We start from the raw sequence: 22,322 nt of genomic DNA on the forward strand, positions 1-22,322 counted from the left end.
GTTTTTTTGTTTGTTTGTTTGTTTGACGGAGTCTCACTCTGTCTCCCAGGCTGGAGTGCAGTGGCACGATCTCGGCTCACTGCAGGCTCTGCCTCCCGGGTTCACACCATTCTCCTGCCTCAGCCTCCCAAGTAGCTGGGACTACAGGTGTGTGCCACCATGCCTGGCTAATATTTTTGTATTTTTAGTAGAGACAGGGTTTCACCGTGTTAGCCAGGATGGTCTTGATCTCATGAACTCGTGATCCGCCCACCTTAGTCTCCCAACGCGCTGGGATTACAGGCATGAGCCACTGCACCCAGTTCAGAGATTCAGTTTTTTCCTGGCTCAGTTTTAGGAGTGTGTGTGTGTCCAGAAATTTATCCATTTCTCCTAGATTTTCTAGTTTATGTGCATAGAGGTATGTATAATGTTCTCTAATGATTATTTGTATTTCTGTGGAGTCAATGGTAATTTCCCGTTTGTCATTTCTAATTGTGTTTATTTGGATCTTCTCTCTTTTCTTCTTTATTGGTCTAGCTAGCTGTCTATCTATTTTATTCATTTTTTTCAAAAAACCAACTCCTGGATTCATTGATCTTTTGAATTATTTTTTATGTCTCTGTCTCCTTCAATTCAGCTCTGATTTTGTTTATTTCTTGTCTTCTGCTAGCTTTGGGGTTGGTTTTCTCTTGATTATCTAGTTATTTTGTTAAGTTTTTAAATTGAGATCTGACTTTTTGATGTGGGCATTTAGTGCTGTAAAATTTTCCTCTTAACACTGCCTTAGCTGTGTCCCAGAGAATATGGCATGTTGTGTCTTTGTTCTCATTAGTTTCAAAGAACTTCTTGACTTCTGCCTTAATTTCATTATTTACCAAAAAGTTATTCAGAAGCAAGTTATTCAGTTTCTATGTAATTATATGGTTTCTAGCAAATTTCTTAGTCTTGATTTCAAATTTGACTTTTTCCCCCACAACTTGTCTCTGCACCTCTGTTTTCCCATTGGTAATGGGTAGGCTAATCCTGAATCCCAGTTTGTCCAGAATAGTAACTGTTTATACCTTGTGTGTGCTGGCATAATTATTATTAGTGCTCCTTTCACTTTCAAAATTGTCCTGGTTTGACTAACAAGTCATATGATCATTATAGCAATGTATCTGATGAAGGTTGGTCCTTTTTTTCTTTTAAAAAATATTTATTAGTTAATGTTCAAGTATTTTAATCCAATTTTTATTTTAGGTTCATGTCTGCCCTTTTAGGAGCTAGCATATAAGGCTGGGCATGGTGGCTCATGCCTATAATCTCAATAATTTGGGAGGCTGAGGTGGAAGGATCACTTGAGGCCAGGAATTCAGGACTAGCCTGGACAACATAGGAAGTCCCTGTCTCTATAAAAAATTTCAAATATTAGCTGAGCATGGTGGTGTACACCTATGGTCCTAGTGACTCAGGAGACTGAGGCAGGAGGATCACTTGAGACCAGAGGAGGGAGCTATGATTGTGCCAACTGCTCTCCAGCCTGGGTGACAGAGTGAGACTCTGTATCAAAAAAAAAAAAAAAAGAAAAAAGAAAAAAAGTTGGGGGGAAGAACTAGCACATAAGCCCTATGATAAAGGGCTTTGGGGTATGAGCCCACTAGCCCAAAATTGCTCTGGGCCACCTTCATATATGTCCATATATCTTACCCTGGCTGTTTTTACTCTGAATGTGACTTTTTCTTCCATTCCCCTGCCCTCTTTAGTATACTTGCCACTATTTAGTTTTCTATTTTGCCCCCTCTTCACCTCCAAACTCGATATCTTGATATTTTGATTATAGGCTCTAGAAGGGCATGTCACCCTGGAATTCTGTGTGCCCCCTCTCTTCTGGCTTAATGAATTGAAGGATTAATGCAGAAAAATCTGGCCTGACTGCAGGACCTTCCTTTGTGAATTGCTCCCAAGATACACCTTATAGTAAGGAATAGAGTTTTGCATGTCTTAAGTAGTGTATTAGACACAATCCACCTAGTTTCCAAAGCTGGAAGACTCACAGACTTTTTTTTTTCTTTTTTAACCACTCACTCAACTTTTCTAAAATTGGATAATAATACCTATGTTATGGGGATATTGTGAGGATCCATGAAAGGAGGTTCAAGAAGATACTTAGCATAGTGTTAGTTAGCGTTTGACTAAAGGAAGTAACGGAATTTTTATAGTAAAGAATGCCAATGCCCAGCTACATTAAGGAGGCTACACTGAGCCTTTTAAAAAATCTAATTTTAAAGTTCACTAGATTTACGAGTAATTATCTGAAAAGCTGAAGAACAGAAAATATACTAGAAGACTGAACAACTGAATTTCAAAAGGGAATATTAAGTTTGATAAAAAGCTGAGTTTGATGTAAAATTGAGTTTGACTAAATCTTAGGTAAGACTCTGGAAGAGAGATAAGCAGGGTTTGTGGGCCTTAGAAGAGGAAGTAATGGCCACCAGGACTCACCAGGGATACCCCAACTCCTTGCTTACTAGACCAGCCTCGCCTCACAAGGTTAGCCTGCTGGTGCAGCAGAGAAACAGCGTAGACTTGTATTTGGGCTCTGGCATGATATTTTTGTGGGAAAGAAAGAAAAAACTGTAAGGCTAATTAAATGGATTACTGTCTCATCATAATTTTTAAAAATAAACAACAGATCACTGTCACCCTGAAGGGCTTGGTAGGGAGTGCTACAAGGGTCTATCTTCCACTTTGTCCTTTATGGCATTTTATACAATGACTTGTGTATATATAAAAACCGCATGTATATATAAAAATATGTACGTATGTATTTTTTATATTCTGTATATTATATATGTATAATACACATTTTATATGTACCTGTTTCGTTTATATACTGAATACATATAAACCATATATATATGTGTGTGTGTATATGTATACAGGATGAAACGTATATATATACACACACAGCAGGTAATGCTTATCAAGTCTGCAGCTCACACAAAGCTGGGAGATATAGAGAATATATTCTCTGATAGAAACAGGATCCCAAATATAAGCTCAGATGTTACCTCACTTAGGAAGACCTCTGTGATAACCCACCCTCTGCAAGTCTGTATTCAGCACCCCTCCTTTTTGAGAGCCTGAATATATTCATCAGTCTTTTATTCTGCCTGCCTGCCTTGCAAGTCTCTCTATTCACAGGCAATTGCTCTTGTGTCTCTGTTTTCCCAGTACCTTACACAGTGCTTAATGAATGTTTGCTGAAAGAACTAGTGATGATGACCCACAATGAAAGACTGAAACTATCAAGCAGAAATTTAATAAGGATAAATACACAGCCCTATCATTGGACCCCTCCTCTCAAAAAACTAAACAAGCACAAGATAGTGAATAGGTGGCTTACTCATAGCATGCATAAAAAAGAAATAAGATTTTTAGATAAGAATAAACCCACCTTGAAACAATGTGATATCACTGCTTTACCCTTTCCTCTCCCAAATTCAACTAATGTGATCTCCATCTGGTTAAATAAAAGTATATGGCACGTAAAACAAAGGATCTGTGAGACCCCCTCTGACCTGATTAGACCATGCCTATCGTATTATCTTAAAGTTCCAAATGGTACGTTTCAAGGATGAAATTGATAAAAAAAAAAAAAAAATTGTTCAAAGAAGAGCTAGAATTATGAAGGGTCTGAAAATCTTACCGTAGTCATTCTTTTTTTTTTCACTCAGCAAATGTGTACTAAGCATCTAGTATTTTTCAGGCAGTATACTGGATACTGAGTACAGAGTGGTGAAGAAAAAAATCTCTAGGAGCAATAGAAGGAAATAAAAATATTTTTGGAAATAAATAAAGATCACCCAAATGAAAACAACTGAAGGTATTTATTTATTCAGAGCTTGCTATACCAAGGGAATCACCCACTATCACTTGCATTTGGCAGAGACTCAAAGGGAGGCAAAGGAGTGGGAGAGCTTTAAGGTAAAAAAAAAGGGAGAAGGGATCAGGTGTGCCCTCATTGGAGGGAGCTGGCATGTAGAGGCTGGAGACAGAATAACTAAAAGTGGGGATTGTTTTGAGGAGTATATTTGACTTTCTCTGGTTTGATCTGAGTTGGAAGTGGGGACAGAAATTAGGGAAGATGGCAGTCAGTGATCAAGCCCTGACCATTATGGGACAAATGCTGCAGATTTTGTGGCTTGGCTTTCTGGACTGGTTGTGTTGTTGCAGAAACTATGGGTCAGAGTCTACTGTCATATGGTCTGATTATTGTCCATTCATATATTCAGTCTCTAATATTGAACACTGACAAAAGAAGACTAGAAGTGCACTCAAAACTGTATTTGACACACTGATGACTGTATTCAAGTACTTTAAAGTCTACTGTGTTGAAAAGGCATTTGTCCTGAATGGTCTCAGTGGAATCACTGAGATCAAATTAGGACCAATGGATGGAAAACTTCTTCAGTATAAAAAAGATCTGTCTAAAACACATTGTCTAGCTACAATCTCAGACAGTGGTTACCTCTTAAGGGAAGAATTCAGACCTAGGCTGGATAACTTCTTAGCAGTGATATTGAAAAACAGGTCACAAACTTTGGAATTCACCAGAATCACTTGATGCTTTTGTTACTGATGCAGAATCTTAGGGTCTGTCCTAGACCTGCTGATTCTGATCAGTAGTGTATGATAGATGATTCAGTTAAGAAATATTTGTAGAGGGGCCAGGTGCGGTGGCTCACGCCTGTAACCCCAGCACTTTGGGAGGCCAAAGCGGGCAGATCACCTGAGGTCAGAAGTTTGAGACCAGCCTGGCCAACATGATGAAACCCTGTCTCTACTAAAAATACAAAAAAAAAATCACCCAGATGTGGTGGCACGTGCATGTAGTCCCAGCTACTTGGAAGGCTGAGGCCAGAGAATCGTTTGAACCTGGGAGGCAGAGGTGCTAGTGAGCCAAGATTGTGCCATTGCACTCGAGCCTGGGCAACAGAGCGAGACTGCATCTCAAAAAAAATTATATATAATCATATTTAATAATTTTTAATATAAAATACATATTCTTACATAATATATTTTGCATATATATACATATATAAATATATAATATATACATATATAAATATATATATATATTTGTAGAGGAATGCAAACACTGGATGGGTAGTTGGGGTAGTTGGACTAGTTGACTTGTAAGAGTTTTTCCATCCTGAGAGTCTAACATTCTAACTTTTGCATAGCATAACCATAACCAGGAAATAAACCATTCACTCAACAATATTGATTGAGTAGATTACATTATGTCCAGACTCTACTGTAGGCCTATATTTTAACTTTCTTAGCATGGTACATTCTTACATGCCAAAAGTTAGCAATTAAAGGAAATCATTCATTCTTCAGAGATTTATTGAGCATCTACTGTGTGCTACAGTAATATACTAGGCTCTGGTGAGATGGTGATGAACCAGACTGATATAGTTCTTTTTTCCTAGAGCTTACATTGACATAGTCCTTTTTCTTCAGAGTCTAAAAAATAGACAAAATCTATTTACAGTACAGGGTGGTACATGTTGTCATAAAAAAGAAAAACGGTGTGAAACCACCAGGCCATAGTTCTATTCTTTTCCCCTATTTTATAATTCCAATTAAAATTCAATCTTAAAATTTAATCAAGTTATTTATAGAGGAATTAGTATACATCCTTTTGTCAGATTTATTTTAGGTTTTAAGTAAAAATTGAAAGCCTCTGGGCCTCACATTCCTCCAGGAATGCTAGGAGAAGACTTCAGAATGGCACTTTGTACTTAAAACCTCTCTGATGTCAAAACTGGTAAATATCATATTGAATAAACCAAAGGAACATCTGTTTGGGTTGATTCTGGATATCTTAGAAAATGATTCTGGAAATTCTCAATTCTTTGGATTTTAATACCTGTTTCTAACCTTATTGCAATGGAGCGAATTTGTACTGTATTTTTCAGCATGTTCTTATTCAAAACACTGTGTCTTTTGCTGTGTGGTATACAGGAAGATACATTAAATGGGAAACAGCTGCCTAGGATCTAGTTCTAGTTCTTCCATTAATTAGCTGTGTGACCTTGGGCCTCTCTGAGCCTGAGTTTTATCAAAATGCTAAATGATCCTTAATTAGCTCTAAAATTCTGATTTAGTGAAACTAAATGGAGGAAATGCTGTCATGTTGCACCTGCCTGTCCCTCCTGTCTTCCTCCCAGCTACACAAATACATTGGAAGCCTCATTACCACCATTGAAATGGATGCTGAAATAACTCGCTTTTCTAATCTGGACATTTGTATGTTCCTTAGGCTGAAGTGTAAGGCCTCAATACCTATCTGCTAATCCAGTCTGAGTGACTGGACTCATGCCAGCTCCCTGGAGAATGCTTAAGCTTCTTTGAAAAAGAACTCTGTAGTGAGAGCACTTACCAATCTGTCTTCTCAACAACAGTAGCTATAATCCTAGCTGTTATACTAAGCTTTTTGTTTGATACTCAATAAACCCTCCTAGACCCCAGATATGACTATGTATATGAGTAATAGTAACCTCACTGTCTAAAGACTTACAGTATCTCTCCAAACCTGCCTGCCTTAGTTTGTTTTCATGCTGCTGATAAAGATGTACCTGAGACTGAGAAGAAAAAGAGATTTAATTGAAATTACAGTTCTACATAGCTGGGGAGGCCTCAGATTCATGGCAAGAGGTGGAAGGCACTTCTTACATGGTGGAGGCAAGAGAAAATGAGGAAGAAGCAAAAGCAGAAACCCCTGATAAACCCATCAGGTTTTGTGAGACTTATTTGCTGTCAGGAGAATGGCATGAGAAAGACTGGCCCCCATGATTCAGTTACCTCCCCCTGGGTCTCTTCCACAACACATGGGAATTCTGGGAGATACAATTCAAGTTGAGAGCCAAACCATATCATTCCAACCCTGGCCCCTCCAAATCTCATATCCTCACATTTCAAAACCAATCAAGTTCCCAACAGTCCCCCAAAGATTTAACTCATTTCATCATTAACCCAAAAATCCACAGTCCAAAGTCTCGAGACAAGGCAAGTCCCTTCTACCTATGAGCCTGTAAGATCAAAGGAAGCTAGTTACTTCATAGATATAATGGGGGTACAGGTATTGGGTAAATACAGCCATTCCAAACGGGAGAAACTGGCCAAAACAGGAGTTACAGGCCCCATGCATGATTTGACTGCCCCTAGCAGGGCAGTCAAATCTTAAAGCTCAAAAATGATCTCCTTTGACTTCAGGTCTCACATCCAGGTCATGCTGATACAAAAGGTGGGTTCCCATGGTCTTGGGGAGCTCTGCCCCCATGGCTTTGTAGGGCACAGCCTCCCACGAGGCTGCTTTCACAGACTGGCATTGAGTGTCTGTGGCTTTTCCAGGTGCACAGTGCAAGTTGTCGTTGGATCTACCATTCTGGGGTTTGGAAGACAGTGGCCCTCTTCTCACAGCTCCAATAGGCAGTGCCTCAGTAGGGACTCTGTGTGGGTGCTCCCATCCCACATTTCCCTTCTGCCCTGCCCTAGCAGAGGTTCTCCATGAGGGCCCCACCCCTGAAGCAAACTTCTGCCTGGGCATCCAGGCATTTCCATATATCTTCTGAAATCTAGGCGGAGGTTCCCAAACCTCAATTCTTGACTTCTGTGCACCTGAAGGTTCAACACCATGTGAAAGCTGCCAATGCTTGGGGCTTCTGCCCTCTGAAGCCACAGCCCAAGCTCTACATTGGCCCCTTTCAGCCATGGCTGGAGCAGTTGGGACACAGGACACCAAGTCCCTAGGCTGCACACAGCACAGGAGCCCTGGGCCTGGCGCATAAAACCACTTTTTCCTCCTGGGCCTCTGGGCCTGTGATGGGGGGGTGCTGCTGTGAAGGTTTCTGACAAGTCCTGGGGACATTTTCCCCATGGTTTGGGAGATTAACATCAGGCTCCTTGCTACTTATGCAAATTTCTCCAGCTGATTTGAATTTCTCCTCAAAAAATGGGTTTTTCTTTTCTACTGCATCATCAGGCAGCAAATTTTCTGAACTTTTATGCTCTGTTTCACTTTTAAAACTGAATGCCTTTAACAGCACCCAAGTCACCTCTTGAATGCTTTGCTGCTTAGAAATTTCTTCTGCCAGATACCCTAAATCATTTCTCTCAAGTTCAAAGTTCCACAAATCTCTAGGTCAGAGGCAAAATGCCTCCAGTCTCTTTGATAAAACATAACAAGAGTCACCTTTACTCCAGTTCCCAAAAAGCTCCTTATCTCCATCTGGGACCACCTCAGTCTGGACCTTATCGTTCATATCACTATCAGCATTTTTGTCAAAACCATTCAACAAGTCTCTAGGAGGTTCCAAAATTTCCCACATTTATCTGTCTTCTTCTGAGCCCTCTGAACTGTTCCAACCTCTGCCTGTTACCCAGTTCCAAAGTTGCTTCCACATTTTCAGTTATCTTTTCAGCAACTCCCCACTCTACTGGCATCAATTTACTGCATTAGTCTGTTTTCACACTGCTAATAAAGACATACCCGAGACTGGGAAGAAAAAGAGGTTTAATTGGACTTTCAGTTCCATGTGGCTTGGGAGGCCTCAGAATCATGGTGGGAGCCGAAAAGCACTTCTTACATGATGGAGGCAAGAGAAAATGAGGAAGAAGCAAAAGCAGAAACCCCTGATAAATTCATCAGATCTCATGAGACTTAGTCACTATCATGAGAATAGCACAGGAAAGACCGGCCCCATGATCCAATTACCTTCCCCTGGGTTCCTCCCATAACACATGGGAATTCTGGGAGATACAATTCAAGTTGAGATTTTGGTGGGTAAACAGCCAAACCATATCACTGCCTGATCAAATTCCCTAGAAACAGACACCAGCCATATCATGCCAAATTCCTCTCCTTGAGGAGCCACACTATAGCCCAGTTGGTACCCTTGAATCTGGTCCTACCTAGCCCAGGCTTGCTCTTCTATCCTTAACAGACACGAATGATATCCCAGTCTGCCTCTGTCAAACCTTCTGAAGTTATGATAGATATAGGTACATGTATGCCTATATGGAAGAGCACTGATCCTGAAGCTAAGTCTTATAATTTTTCCTAATTAGCATATTCCTTAGAATTAGCCTACTCTAAAAAATGTTATTTTAAAAAATTAAGTATATATACACTGTTAGCTCTGAAATTTGCTTTATTAATTTTAAAATTTAACCTTCAGCTTTTGAACTTATTCCCATTTAAATAATTGAACAATTTCAGGAAATAATGATCAAGCTATGCAGAGCAATGTAATAATTTTTCTTGCCCTATTTTACTTTCCTACAATTGCCAGAACTTCTCCTTGTGAAGCTGAGCTTCAGGAATTAATGGAACAAATTGACATCATGGTAAGCAACAAAAAAATGGATTGGGAAAGAAAGATGCGGGCTTTGGAGACACGATTAGATCTTCGGGATCAAGAATTGGCAAATGCACAAACTTGTTTGGATCAGAAAGGTCAAGAGGTACTGAATACATATGTTAACAAATTGCTAATTCATCAGATTGTTATACATAGTATTCTATCAGAATATATTTTTATTATACATACTTTTTATTAGGCATCAGCAAGAGCCTTTATTGCTTGAAATTCTGTCAGCAAATTATAGGCTAAATGTATTATATCAAATAAGTGACAATCAGAACCTAAATCCATAGATATTTGCTGATAGAGACAGATATGTAGTGTCAATGCCATCTGTAAAAGTAAGCAAATATTTAACATATATGTAAAATATTGTTTGCAAGTAAAGATGTAAGTACTTTTGCTGCTGTAGAAACAAAGTAGCCATCAAAACTGTGGACAAGGCAGAGTTCAGTAACATTTGCTTCTTTGAATATTCTGGAAAAAATAGAAGTAAGATGTCAAAAATTGATTATAGGACAAAGGAGAAAAGAGTTTGGTAAAGGGGTGTGTGTTTATACCTGGGACATCCACTTAAGAGGAGTTTCCTCAGTCCCTCTAGGCTGCTCACTGCCAAGCTGGTGGTCATAAAAGAATATATGAGTGCTCTCAGGGCTGTGAAGGAGTTCAGGAAAACCATACGCTTTATCTAATGTGGACTTTGTGTCTGTGAATTTTTCTTTTGGAAAAAGAAATGTTTAAGAGAAATGTTTGCTAGTTATATACTGTAACAAAAACATCATTAGTTAACTTGTTCATCAGCCATTTTTCTACCTTTATTGACTTCTCAGTGAAACCTAGTTTTTTGGCATAGTTAACTATATTATTGTTTGGCATAGGTAACTTAGTTACTGGCATCTAGTTTTCCTTCACAGTAGAGGTAGGTCATCAGACATGGCATATGCATTCTTCTTCTTCTAGCTTTTATATATATACTGACACAGATATGTAAGCAAGTGCCTCATCTGCCTTTTAAACAGACAAATTATATAAGCCAAATCCTTAGGAACTGCTCTTAGACAATTTTCTTTTTCTTTTTAACATATTACTTGTTACAAAAATGTAACAATTATTTCATAATACCACTAAAACAGAGATCCTCTTGAAGGTAATGGAGAAAACACAAAAGCTGAATTATATTGGTAGAGGTTTTGCCTGAGTAATGATGACACAGCCTCCCAAAAGGATAATGCAAAGTAAATTCTAACCCTGAATTTTAAATGTGATGATGATAAGGATCTTTTATTAAACATCCGTACTGTCCTAATGTGTACCTTGTGGAATAGTGCTAGCAATGTTTGGTTTTTGTGAATTTAATTATTGATAGCTATTTTAAGAAGTGCAGTACAAATATTTACTCTTGGTTTGGTAAAGCCATTTTATTTGAATTGTTCTTCTCTTTTGCACATTTTCTGATTTTGTCAGGCAAAATTTAGAAAAAGTAAAATTAAATTTTATTCTTCATGCAGGTAGGGTTGCTTCGACAGAAATTGGACAGTCTGGAAAAATGTAATTTAGCAATGACTCAGAATTATGAAGGACAACTACAAAGCCTAAAGGCTCAAGTAAGAAAACTTATTATAATTTAATATCACACATTTTGATATATTTTTGACCTATAGAGTTGTGTTAATTTTATTTAAACTAATTGTTTTTAGTATAAATAAATGTTCTTGTGTTTTAATTCTAAGCTTGGTCATGTCTTTCCCTGTTTTATATGCATTGGTTTTGTCTCTTACTAGATTGTTGGCTTGCTATACCTTCTGTACCTCTGTTAGCACAGTACTTGACAAATGGCTTTCTGTTTCTCAAGAGACTTGTTGATGAATTAAATGACAATTAGCTCACACAAAAAAATTTTGTGAGCAACAACAAAAAAACAATTATCTTTCGTGGTTATTCCTATCTAATAAAGATGTTCTCAATTCTGTGATAATTTAAAATATGGAAGTTTGCGATTATGAAATAATTGAAAGAATAAAACTGGTCTTTATTACCTTATTACTGGTAGCACTGTTTCTTACATGATAGTGCTTCTTCATATGTATTGAGGATACAGATTTCTTTTTCACTTATCCTTGTATCTTCACACAAAGAAGGCAACCAAAATGCCTTCTTTATCACAGATAGCACATAGGGTAGTAATCATTTGAGTATGTCAAATGTAGTAGATGCTATATCTTTGCTTAACTTAGTGAATGAATCAATGGGAAATATGGTTTGATTATGAAATTTTACTTTACAACCAACTTTTTTAGAGTACAAATATTTCACATATGATAATTTAGTTAAAGGAGCTTAAAGTAGTTAATGATCCTTTTAAAATACCTTTTAGGGAGGTAATTAAGCCATTAAGATTGGAATATGAAACATTCGATGCCACTTAACAGATGATTTTACAAGACTAGTTCTTAGTCTACCTAGATATTTTGCCTACAGTTCAAGTAACTGCCACTATATGGTAGCTTGAGTTATGAAATTATATATGGTTTTTACTAGCTTAGACTCTGAGCATTTAGCATGTAAGTCAACTCAACCTTTATTTTTCTATGAAGATAAGGCTCTAAAACAACAACATAAACATTAAATCATTACATATTGGTCAATATAAATAAAGAGATCACAATCTGTAGTAGGTTTGAAAACAATACAGAAATCTAAAAATAAGTTAGGTGTCATCTCTAAGTTGTATTTAACCAGTTCAGTCACTGCTTTCCAAATCTTTCATTTCTGTTTGGGTATGTTTTCCTCTTGTTAAAAAGTTCTTGGCTTTGTTTACAGGCGCCAAGCAGTCATTTAATATATGAATCCTTGCCATTTGATGCTTTGCAGTTCTATTTTATTATTTGGCTGATGGCTGGTTTTCAGTGCTAACCAAAAAATATCTTTATGGTAACTTCATAAAAATTTGTTCTGTGGAAAACACTGTGAGTTTAGGAAATGCTGTTTAAGCTAATGCTGGCCAAGTTAAGACTCCTCCCCTCCTGGAGATTAAGGGTACACATTAGCATATTACAGGCCATAAGAAGTCCTGCCTTAAACAAACTGATTTAGCCTTTCCATTCCATCATGTTCCAAAGATATTGGACAATGGAGCTCTCCTTTATTTATTTATTTAAGCTAAAACCTTCTAATACTACTGTAAACAAGGGTTTCATGGAATACACTGGGAGTGCTACATTATTGTTGAGAGCCACCTGTTTTCACTGCAGTTTTCTGCTTCTCTTTTTCTCTAGTTAAAAGAAAAGGAGGAAGAAAGGGAAGGAGAGCAAAGGAGAAGGAAGAGGAAAGTAGGGAAAAAGAGAGAAAAAGAAAAGTACTATGTACTTGATTTGGTTTGCATAAAGCTAGTAATATGCTGTTTTTCTAAGCAGAAAATGGTGTCTTGTGGCTAACACGCTTTTGTTGCTGCCAGCTCACTCTACAGGTTCCTCCTTTGAAATTTCTGTTTTATTTACAATTTCATTTTCCTGAAACATCTTAAGGATACACTTTACCACACTGTGCCTTGAATAACTCAACTCTGTCAAAGCTTCCTTTTAGAAATTGCTTTCCTTTTAAAAATGAGTTATTTTTTTCCTTCTAACCATTATAAAACTGTAATTTTAAATACATATATTTGAGGCTTTTGCTTCTGGAATAGATATACTCTTCCCTATCCTCCCACTAAATTAGACATCATTTATAAAATAAGATTCTGAGAAGTGGAGAGAAGAGAGAGATTGGCTAAGGACCTTAGGACTCAAAGAATGTCACAATAGTGAGTTCCCTAGGATTTGTTTTTGCCTCATATATCTCAGACTAACACAGAAGCAGGCAACCCAGTTATGCCAATGGGTGCAAACAAATAAAAAGAGCCCCAAGGAAAGTCTGCTGTCTCCATCCAAAAGTCCAGAAGAGAGACAGCCTAGCAAGATAATACATTTTTAGATAACAACCTCTCTACTCCAGCCTCATAAAACAGAGAAAGGAAGGAAGGAAGGAAGGAAGGAAGGAAGGAAGGAAGGAAGGAAGGAAGGAAGGAGGGAGGGAGGGAGGGAGGGAGGGAGGGAGGGAGGGAGGGAGGGAGGGAGGGAGGGAAGGAAGGAAGGAAGGAAGGAAGGAAGGAAGGAAGGAAGGAAGGAAGGAAGGAAACTACAGCCCCACTGCCACCTACAAAGGCTTAGTGAAAAAACTTAGATTTCTACCTTCACTAAGCTGTAACAAGGTAACCCTGGCCCTCTTTCCTGGGTAGTATCTGGGAAGACTGAATGGAGAACCAGGACTTTCATCCTTACTAGATATTAACAAGGCCCTCATCAACCCGTGGTGATAGTGGAGAGCTTGGACTTCTACACCTACCTGGTGGTAAGGAGGCACCCCTCCCTCTCTAGTCTCAGGTGTTATTATAGGAAGGCTGTTGAGGAGTCACCACTGCTTAGTGGTGACAAGTTCACCCACCCCCACTATAGTATCACTGAAGGCCATGTGAGAATAGTTACAAGGCACCCATGACCCTTCAATCAAAGTGTATCAGTGAAAGATTAGTGGGGAGCCTGAACTCCCACTTCGAATCAGCAGTAATAAGGAGCACCTCCCACTGGATACCAACTGAAACCAAGTGAAGACCTGGACATCCACTATCCCCTGGCAGTAATGGAGTGGCACTCCATTTTTCCCTTCCAGAAATTGTCAGAGGATGACTGCTAAAACACATATTTGAATAAAATCCAGAGTCTCAAAACACAATACACAAAAATGTCCAAGTATCAATAAAAATCATTCATTATAGAAAGAACCAAGAAGATCTCAACTTGAATAAGCAAAGACACTCAACAGATGCCGAGACCAAGATGACACACATTAGAATTATCTGATTTTAAAGCAGCTGTTATAAAAATACTTCAATGAATTATTACAAATATGGCTTGAAATAAATGAAAAATTATAAAGCTTTGGCAAATAAATAATATAAATAACCAATTAGAAATTTTATAACTGAAAAGTATAATAACCAAATTTAAAAACTCAATGGATGGACTTAAAAGCAGAATGAAGAGGACAGAAGGAAAAGAATCAGCTCAAAGATAATACAATAGAAACTACCCAATCTGAACAATAGAGAGAAAGAGTAAAAGAAAATGAACCTTGGGAACATGTAGTATGGCAACAAGCAATTTAAAATTTACATCATCAGTGAACCCAGAAGGAGAGGAGAAAGATGAGGAGGGTGAAAAAGCATTCAGAGAAATAATGGTTGAAAAGTTATAAAACTTAGCCCCCCCCCAAAAAAAAAAAATGTAAACCTACAGATTGAAAAGCTGAGTGAACTTCAAACAGGATAAATCAAAAGACAGCTGTGTTAAGACACATCATAGTCAAAGTTCTGAAAACCAAAAGACAAAGAAAAAAATCTTGGAAGCAGCAAGAAAGAAATGAAACCTTACCTATAGGGGAAACCAATTCTGATAATGGTGGCTTTCTCTCTGGAAATGATGGAGGCTTTCAAGTGCCGAAAGAACAGAGCTTTCAACCCAGAATTCTAGGTCTGGCAAAAATACCCTTCAGGAATGAAGAGGAAATTAAAACATTCTCAAAGGAAGGAAAACTAAAAGCATTTGTTGCTGGCAGACCTACCCTAAAAGAATGGCTAAAGGAAGGTCTCGTAACAGAAAAGAAATGATAAAGAAGGAATCTTAAGACATCAGCAAAGAAGTAAAAACACCAAAAAGAGTAAAAAACATGAGGGGAAATGCAATAGACTCTCCTTATCCTCTTGTATTTTCTAAATTTTTTGATAGCAAAAAATTATAACCGTGTCTAATATGGTTTTCAGTATACCTACAGGAAACACTAAGATAATGGTGTTATAAATGGAACAGAGTAAAAGAACATAAAGGAAAGTAAGATTTCTACACTTGAACTGGAAAGATGTCAAACACCAATAGACTGTGATTAATTATGTAAATACAGTGTAATGCCTAGAGCAACCACTAAAAAAGATCTACAAAGAGATATACTCAAAAACACTATAGATAAAATGGATTCTAAAATAATGCTTATGTAATTCACAAGAAGACAAGAAAGTGAAAATAGAGAAACCAAAAGCTAGAGAACAAACAGGAAACAAAAAAGACTTAAGCCATGACATATCAATAATTACATTAAATAGAAATGGTCCAAATACACCAACTGAAAGACAGAGATTGACAATAAATTTAAAAAATGACAAACTCACTTCAAATATAACTGTATAGGCAAGTTGAAATTAAAAAGATGGAGAAATATACCATGCAAATATTAATAGAAAGAAAGCAGAAGCGGTGCCAAGATAATTCAATACAGAAAGATTAGTCTCTTCTACAAATGGTGCAATGACAAGAGGATATCCTTATGCAAAGGAACTAAGTTGGACCCCTACCTTAAACCATAGACAAAAATTAACTCAAAATGGATCAAAGATCCAAATGTAAAACCTAAATCTAAAAAGCTCTTAGAAGAAAACATAGGAGTAAATCTTCATAACCTTGGATTAGGCAATGGTTTCTTAGATATGGCACCAAAAGCATAAGCAACAAAAAGTTAGATAAATTTGATGTCATTAAAATTTTAAAACTTTTTTGCTTCAAAGGACACCATCAAGAAACTAAAAAGACACCCATCAATGGGGAGAAAATATTTGCAAACCATATATTTGATAAGGGACTGGTATCTAGAATATATGAATAACTTACTAATTGATAATAAAAGACAGATGACCACATTTTAAAATGGATAAATATTTGGATAGATATTTATCCAAAGCAGATATACGAATGGCCAATAAGCACATAAAAATGCTTAACATCATTAGTCATTAGGTATATGGAAACCAAAACCACAATATCCATTCACATCCACTAGGATGGTTATAATAAAAAGGATAGAAAACAACAAGTGTTGGTGAGGATATGGAGACATTGGAACCCAATGCATTGTGAATGGGAATGGAAAATGGTACAGCCATTTTGGAAGACAATTTGGCTGTTCTTCAAAAAGTTAAAGTTACCATAAGATCCAACAATTCCACTCCTAGGTATATACCCAAGAGAAAGTAAAACATATATCTACACAAAAACTTCTATGTAAGTGTTCACAGCAGCATTATTTCTAATATCTCAAAGTGGAAAAAACCCACATTTCTATCAGTTGATGAATGGATAAACAAAATGTAGTGTATTTATGCAATGGAATATTATTCAGGTGAATTTTATAGTAGGTGAATTATATCTCAATTTAAAATTATGAGGAAAAAAGCAGAAGTGGCTACTTTAATATCTGATAAAGTAGACATCATTGTTCATAGTGTTATTTACAGTAGGCAAAAACTGGAAAAAATCAAAATGTCTCAGTATATGAATGGTTAAACAAACTGATACATTTATACCATGGAATACGATTCAGCACTAAAAAGGAATCCACTATTGATTTATGCATGGATCTCACATTAAGCTGAGTGAAAAAAATACAATCTCAAAAGTTAATGTGCTGTATGATTTCTTTTTATGACATTCTCAAAATTATGGAGATGGAAAACAAATTAGTGGTTTTCGGTGATTAGGGGTTGGGGGATGAGGGGATTAAGTGTGATTCTAAAGGGATAGCATGAGGGAGATCTTTGCAGTGACAGAATAGTTCTATATCTTGATTGTGGTTGTGGTCAGATAAATCTATATATGTGATAAAATGGCAGAGAACTATATACATATATTGATCCAATTTCAGTTTCCTGGGTTTGATGTACTGTAGTTCAGTAAGATGTAAATATTGGGGGAAACTGGGTGAAGAGAATCCGGGACCTCAGTAATAACTTTGGAACTTCCTGTCAACCTGTAATTATTTTAAAATAAAATGTGTCAATAAGACGCATTTGAAAGCAGATACATGAGTATGGAAGTTCCCTCACAAATATTCATAAACTATGCTATTTTGAATCTATAATTAGAACGTAGAATAGGAAATGGAAAAAATAATACAAAGTTGTAAAAAGAATTATCAGTAAGAAAAATATTAGATCAATTTTGATATTAAAATTTATTTAAATGTATCCACATGAATAAGTGGTTTATGTTACTTATGCCTTTTAAATTAATATATATTCTGTTTTCTTAAGTAAGGTATAAGCTAGTTATTTTGTAGATTGAGTTACTGGATTTAAAATTGTCAACACAAGATGGCACTAACTAAAAGTAAGAAAAAACTTGTTTTTTTAAAAAATTGTCAGCTTTACTGCGTATGATTAAAACAAAATTGAACAAGCCATTTATCAAGTGAATCATTGTTTAACTGTGCAGTTAATGAAGTCTCAAGTTTACATGAAAGCTGAATTGTGTTCAGCTTCAATAATTTAGTTTTAATAACTGGTTCTGTCTTCACTAATTGAAACATTTAAGCTTTACTGCACTTTCTAATCATGACTGAAATTTTCAAAGAGGTACACAGGAAAAGAGAGAGCGAAATCAGGTTAGAAATAATTGGTAATAGTAAAATGTTAACATTTTCTGTGATTTACAGTTTTCCAAACTAACAAATAGCTTTGAAAAACTGAGATTACATCAGATGAAACAAAACAAAGTTCCACGAAAAGAATTACCACACCTTAAAGAAGAATTACCCTTTGAACTGAGCAATTTGAACCAGAAATTAGAGGTGAGATATATTATCTTAGATTCTTTATGTGTATTAAAGATTGATTCCTGTTGTTGTGGGCTATTTGTCTGTAGTGTCCACAATGGTGTCTTCAGTTGTGGTAATAAACACTATTACAAACTAACTTCTCATTGAATATATTTTCTTAGTGCACCTTCCCTTCAGGCACTTAGTGAATTAAAACATCACTTTGATGTATACATCTTTACTATATAACAGCATTTTGGGAGAGAAAAAAAAGGAGCCAAAAAGTCAAATGAAACTGCAGCTGTTGAGTAAAATTGAAGGACACCCATGGGGTCAGTTAAAGTGAATATCTAATAAATCTTTTAATGGCCATTTAGCTGTTAGGTACTTAAATCCCAATGAAGCCTCATCACAGTTTTTAAAACAGGGCTTGAAGTTTCATGTTTTTTTTTCTTTAAAGGCATAGTGTCACTCCAATTCAATTGCCCGATAGCACTCAGAATTTCTAAAATTTTGGTCTCTCAAAAAAATTCACTATGTCCTCATAACTGTATATATCTACTATGTACCCACAAAAACTAAAAACAAAAAACTTTAAAAATTCACTATGTCATTGATGCACTTACTCTTATCTTCTTCGTTTCCCAACCTTGGAAAAAACAAACCAGCTATTTTCCTTGCCTGTGTTCTTGAGCATTCCTCCTACAAGTCATGGAACAGCAGAAAGATTACACTATAAATTCCTATCATCTACTTTTACCTGGATTCTGAGTACTGCTCAATTACTATTTTTTTAATTGACTTCAAGTTGACCCTTACGTTATCCCACTTAATTTCTTCCATTTTTCTCAAGCCCTAAACCCCAGCATCCCTCCCCTTGCCAGCACTTTTTCATCTTATTCTTTAATTAACAAGTCCTTCTACTTTAAAATATCTTAAAGAGCATTAAATCTGGGATCACAGCCCTAAAATCGGCTTATTATAAGAACTTTGTAGGAAGTCCTAGATTTTAATCTTTAAAAGTCCAGCACATTTTAAATGCTTCTGAATAATACATAGTATTTTTAAAAAACAAACTTACCATCACTAAGTAAGTTGGCCCTCCAGGAAAATGCACTGTGTTGTACTCCCAGGCTCTCACAGTGGTATAACCAGTAGGGCTTCAGAAATATCCTGATCTCATGGAAGATGCTGATAGATGTGCACTGCAATATACATGTGCTTTCACTGAAAATGAAGACATTGAGTCATTAATTATCCATTTGACTGACTTTTCATGGGCTTTTGTGGCAGAACTACATTAATAAAAATTGTTCAGACAAAAAAAAAACCCTTAAGTTATTATCAGATACCTTGTGTATGCACATTTTACATTTAGGAAACTAAATATTTACATTATATATATGTAATGAAATTACAGTGGAAATTAGTAGCAAAATGTTTTGCTATGTTTGTACTTACACAAAAGTTTTTAAGGACTCTATGCAGATATACAGTTTAACTTGAAATAATTATAAAAACACTTCATGTACCTGTTTTTACTTATAGCCATCTGATAAATTAATGTGTAAGAGATAGGCTCGTCCAGTTTTAGTCTGCAGGTAAACCTGTTTTTCCTTTGAGGCATTTAATAGCAGTATAGTAATAGCAGTGCACCACATGTAGTAGTTGAAGAACATGATCACTGATAACTGAAAACAGGCCTTACCTGACTCATGTGTTTGCCCTGTGACCTATAGGCAAGTTGTTTGCCTCACCAAGATTCCATGTTGTCATCAGTAAATGGGGTTTAAAATACCTTATGTGTAATGTTGTTGTTATGGTGAAAAAACTTTAGATGCACACTGAAGCATTTAGGGCTGAAAACACATGAGGTCTAGAAGTTGCCTTAAAATATACCAACAAAAAAGGGTGGAGAGATAGGAGAAGTAAAGATGGACTAAGTTGATGGTAGTTAAACTGGGTGAAGGGTACATGGAGGTTTGTTTTACTCTCTATGTATGAAAATCTTCATAATAAAAAGTTAAAACTGTTTTACAGGTAAAGGTCTCCAACATATAGTAATCACTAAAGACCATCTCCAATATTTATTAGAGGGCTTTTTAAAACATCTAATACAGCTATCAAGAGAAACTAATTTTAATGACCCTGATCCACTCTCAAACTTAAAGATCCAGAAAAACTTTTCCAGCCATGAATAACTTACTGTTGGAGGTCCAGGCAAGTCTACAGACCCTCTGAAGCCTACTGTGACAACTCCTGTCTCTATAAAAACCCTTATGAAGCTCTCTAGGTCCCTGCGTGGTTCCACACTATTGTATATATTGCACTGACTTGCTAGTTGTGAAACCAGTACATCTGACAATAAGGAAGCCAGGATTGTCATAAGCACCTGCTGATGTTTGTGACACACATTTCTAGCTATTCTTGGCCTCACTTCTACCTGTTGTAGTATTTATAAGAAGTTGAGATTAATGCTTCTGCCTCTAAAACATCCTGGGGAATATTTACTTTCAAGATTATTTGAGGTTAATGGGTAAGAAATACTAAATATTTGTATTATCTAAAACATATGAACAGCTTAAGTCAACCTTACAAAATTTGACTTCTAAATCCAAAGATTCCCTTTTAAATTAAAAGTAAACAGAAATTTTTAAAATCTAGATTGCACTAATTTGAAATGTTAGCTATTTTCTACTAGAGCCTAGTTTTATAAATTTGTCATTATTGCTAAAAACCCTGTTTTTATGTACCTAATTTTTGTATGTTGAATGTCAGAATCGAAGTCAATAACATTAAATGGACTATCTCCATTTATCATAGTAAATATAGTCTGTTTATCATGATCTATTGTTATATATGGAGGGTCTTTCCATACTTCATCAACCTTAATACTATCACTTAATATCAGGTCACCCACCTTTCATTACCGTAAAAACTTCCTAATTTAGAGCCTTCCTTCACTGATGGTTTAGGTACTTATGGATTTTAAAAACTAAAATTTCCTTAAATGTACTTTAAAATTATTTCTGTATAGAAAATATGAAATGCCATGTTCTTCTCATTTTAACAAAATAAAGCTTTCATTCTCTAAATTAGCATTTGTTTTCCAGCATTGCCAATCCAGTCATTTCAGCCATCTTCAAAACAATAGTAACCACTCTGACTATAATGAACTCTTCTGATTTGATATATTATGGGAGATAGCCAAGATAATCTTAATATCATCTGCGTGGCTTTTATGTGTCAGCATTGTTGTACTTAACATACTGACATAATTGTAAAATTATTTGTTTGTGTGTACATTTCTCTACTTTATTAGATATTCCTTGATGTTTTTCTTTCAAAAAAATTTTTTAAATTATGAAATAGTTCCAGATTTTCTTCTTTCCACAGAACCTGGTGGACATTAACTGCTCAATAAATATTAATGAACTGAGGGTTGAAAACATCACTACATCTTGCCGTGTTTCTATATGCAGTGATATATAGTCATGGATTTAATAGCTATGGAGTTTGTATCCAACCATGTTGTTTTCTTTACAAAATTTTTTGAGAAGGTTTAATTTCTAGGAAATGCTAATACTGTACCATGTTTTTGTTTGTACATTCATGTTGTGTAAATGGCACCTGGTACTTTGTCAGGCACTGTGAATGTTACAAAAGTAATAAACAGCCGTTACCCTCAAGTTGTTTAAAGACTGGACAGAAAGATAGGATATAAATAGTCAGCCCTAGGCAAAATGGAGAAGCAGCAATGTCTTCTTTGGCATCCCCAGAGCTATATCCTTTGCTTATGTTATTAAGATGTGAACAGATAATCATGCTGTATAATTGCACTACTTGAGCGAAAACTTAAAGAACTGATCCTGCTTTATCAACCTACTTCTACCATTTCTTTCCCAGGTATACCAATTGGTACTGCCTAAATGAGGCCTGGCCATGGCCACAAGGGGCAAAGTCACTGTCTTAGTTAGTTCAGGCTGCTATAACTAAATACCATAAACTGGGTGGCTTAAACAACAGACATTTATTTTTCACAGTTCTGGAGGTTGGTAGTCCAAAATCAGAGTGCCTGCGTATTAATCCATTCTCACACAGCTATAATGAACTACCTAAGACTGGGTAATTTATGAAGAAAAATGATTTAATTGACTCACAGTTCCACAGGCTGTACAGGAGGCATGGTTGGGGAGGCCTTGGGAAACTTATAATCATGGTGGAAGGCAAAGGGGAAGCAAGGCATGTCTTAAT

At 36.3% G+C, this 22,322-nt stretch overlaps 2 protein-coding genes across 9 annotated transcripts in view; one reads left to right on the forward strand and one right to left on the reverse strand.

Annotated features, from left to right (window-relative positions):
* LOC105484354 (uncharacterized) overlaps window positions 1–22,322 on the reverse strand; it is a 350,064-nt gene that overhangs the window by 37,107 nt on the left and 290,635 nt on the right. For 2 of the 3 annotated variants that reach the window (XM_071075467.1, XM_071075469.1), the window contains exons 4-5: window positions 19,150–19,295; window positions 18,695–18,770 (exon numbers count right to left, since the gene is read on the reverse strand). The gene's annotated coding sequence lies outside the window, so the exon portion shown is untranslated. The remainder of the gene's footprint in view (window positions 1–18,694; window positions 18,771–19,149; window positions 19,296–22,322) is intronic. The other variant, XM_071075468.1, reaches the window with a different exon arrangement.
* Window positions 1–22,322, forward strand: part of LOC105484353 (deuterosome assembly protein 1) — a 100,682-nt gene that overhangs the window by 20,043 nt on the left and 58,317 nt on the right. For all 6 annotated transcript variants that reach the window (XR_988880.2, XM_011745887.2, XM_011745886.3 and 3 more), the window contains 3 exons: window positions 9,324–9,495; window positions 10,904–10,999; window positions 17,967–18,101. Coding sequence is in view for 5 of the 6 variants with exons in the window: in XM_011745887.2 (XP_011744189.1) it covers window positions 9,324–9,495; window positions 10,904–10,999; window positions 17,967–18,101 (403 nt within the window). In the remaining variant the exon portion in view is untranslated. The remainder of the gene's footprint in view (window positions 1–9,323; window positions 9,496–10,903; window positions 11,000–17,966; window positions 18,102–22,322) is intronic.

Source organism: Macaca nemestrina, chromosome 12 (genome assembly GCF_043159975.1).
Source record: "Macaca nemestrina isolate mMacNem1 chromosome 12, mMacNem.hap1, whole genome shotgun sequence".
In the NCBI taxonomy this organism is placed as follows: Eukaryota; Metazoa; Chordata; class Mammalia; order Primates; family Cercopithecidae; genus Macaca; species Macaca nemestrina.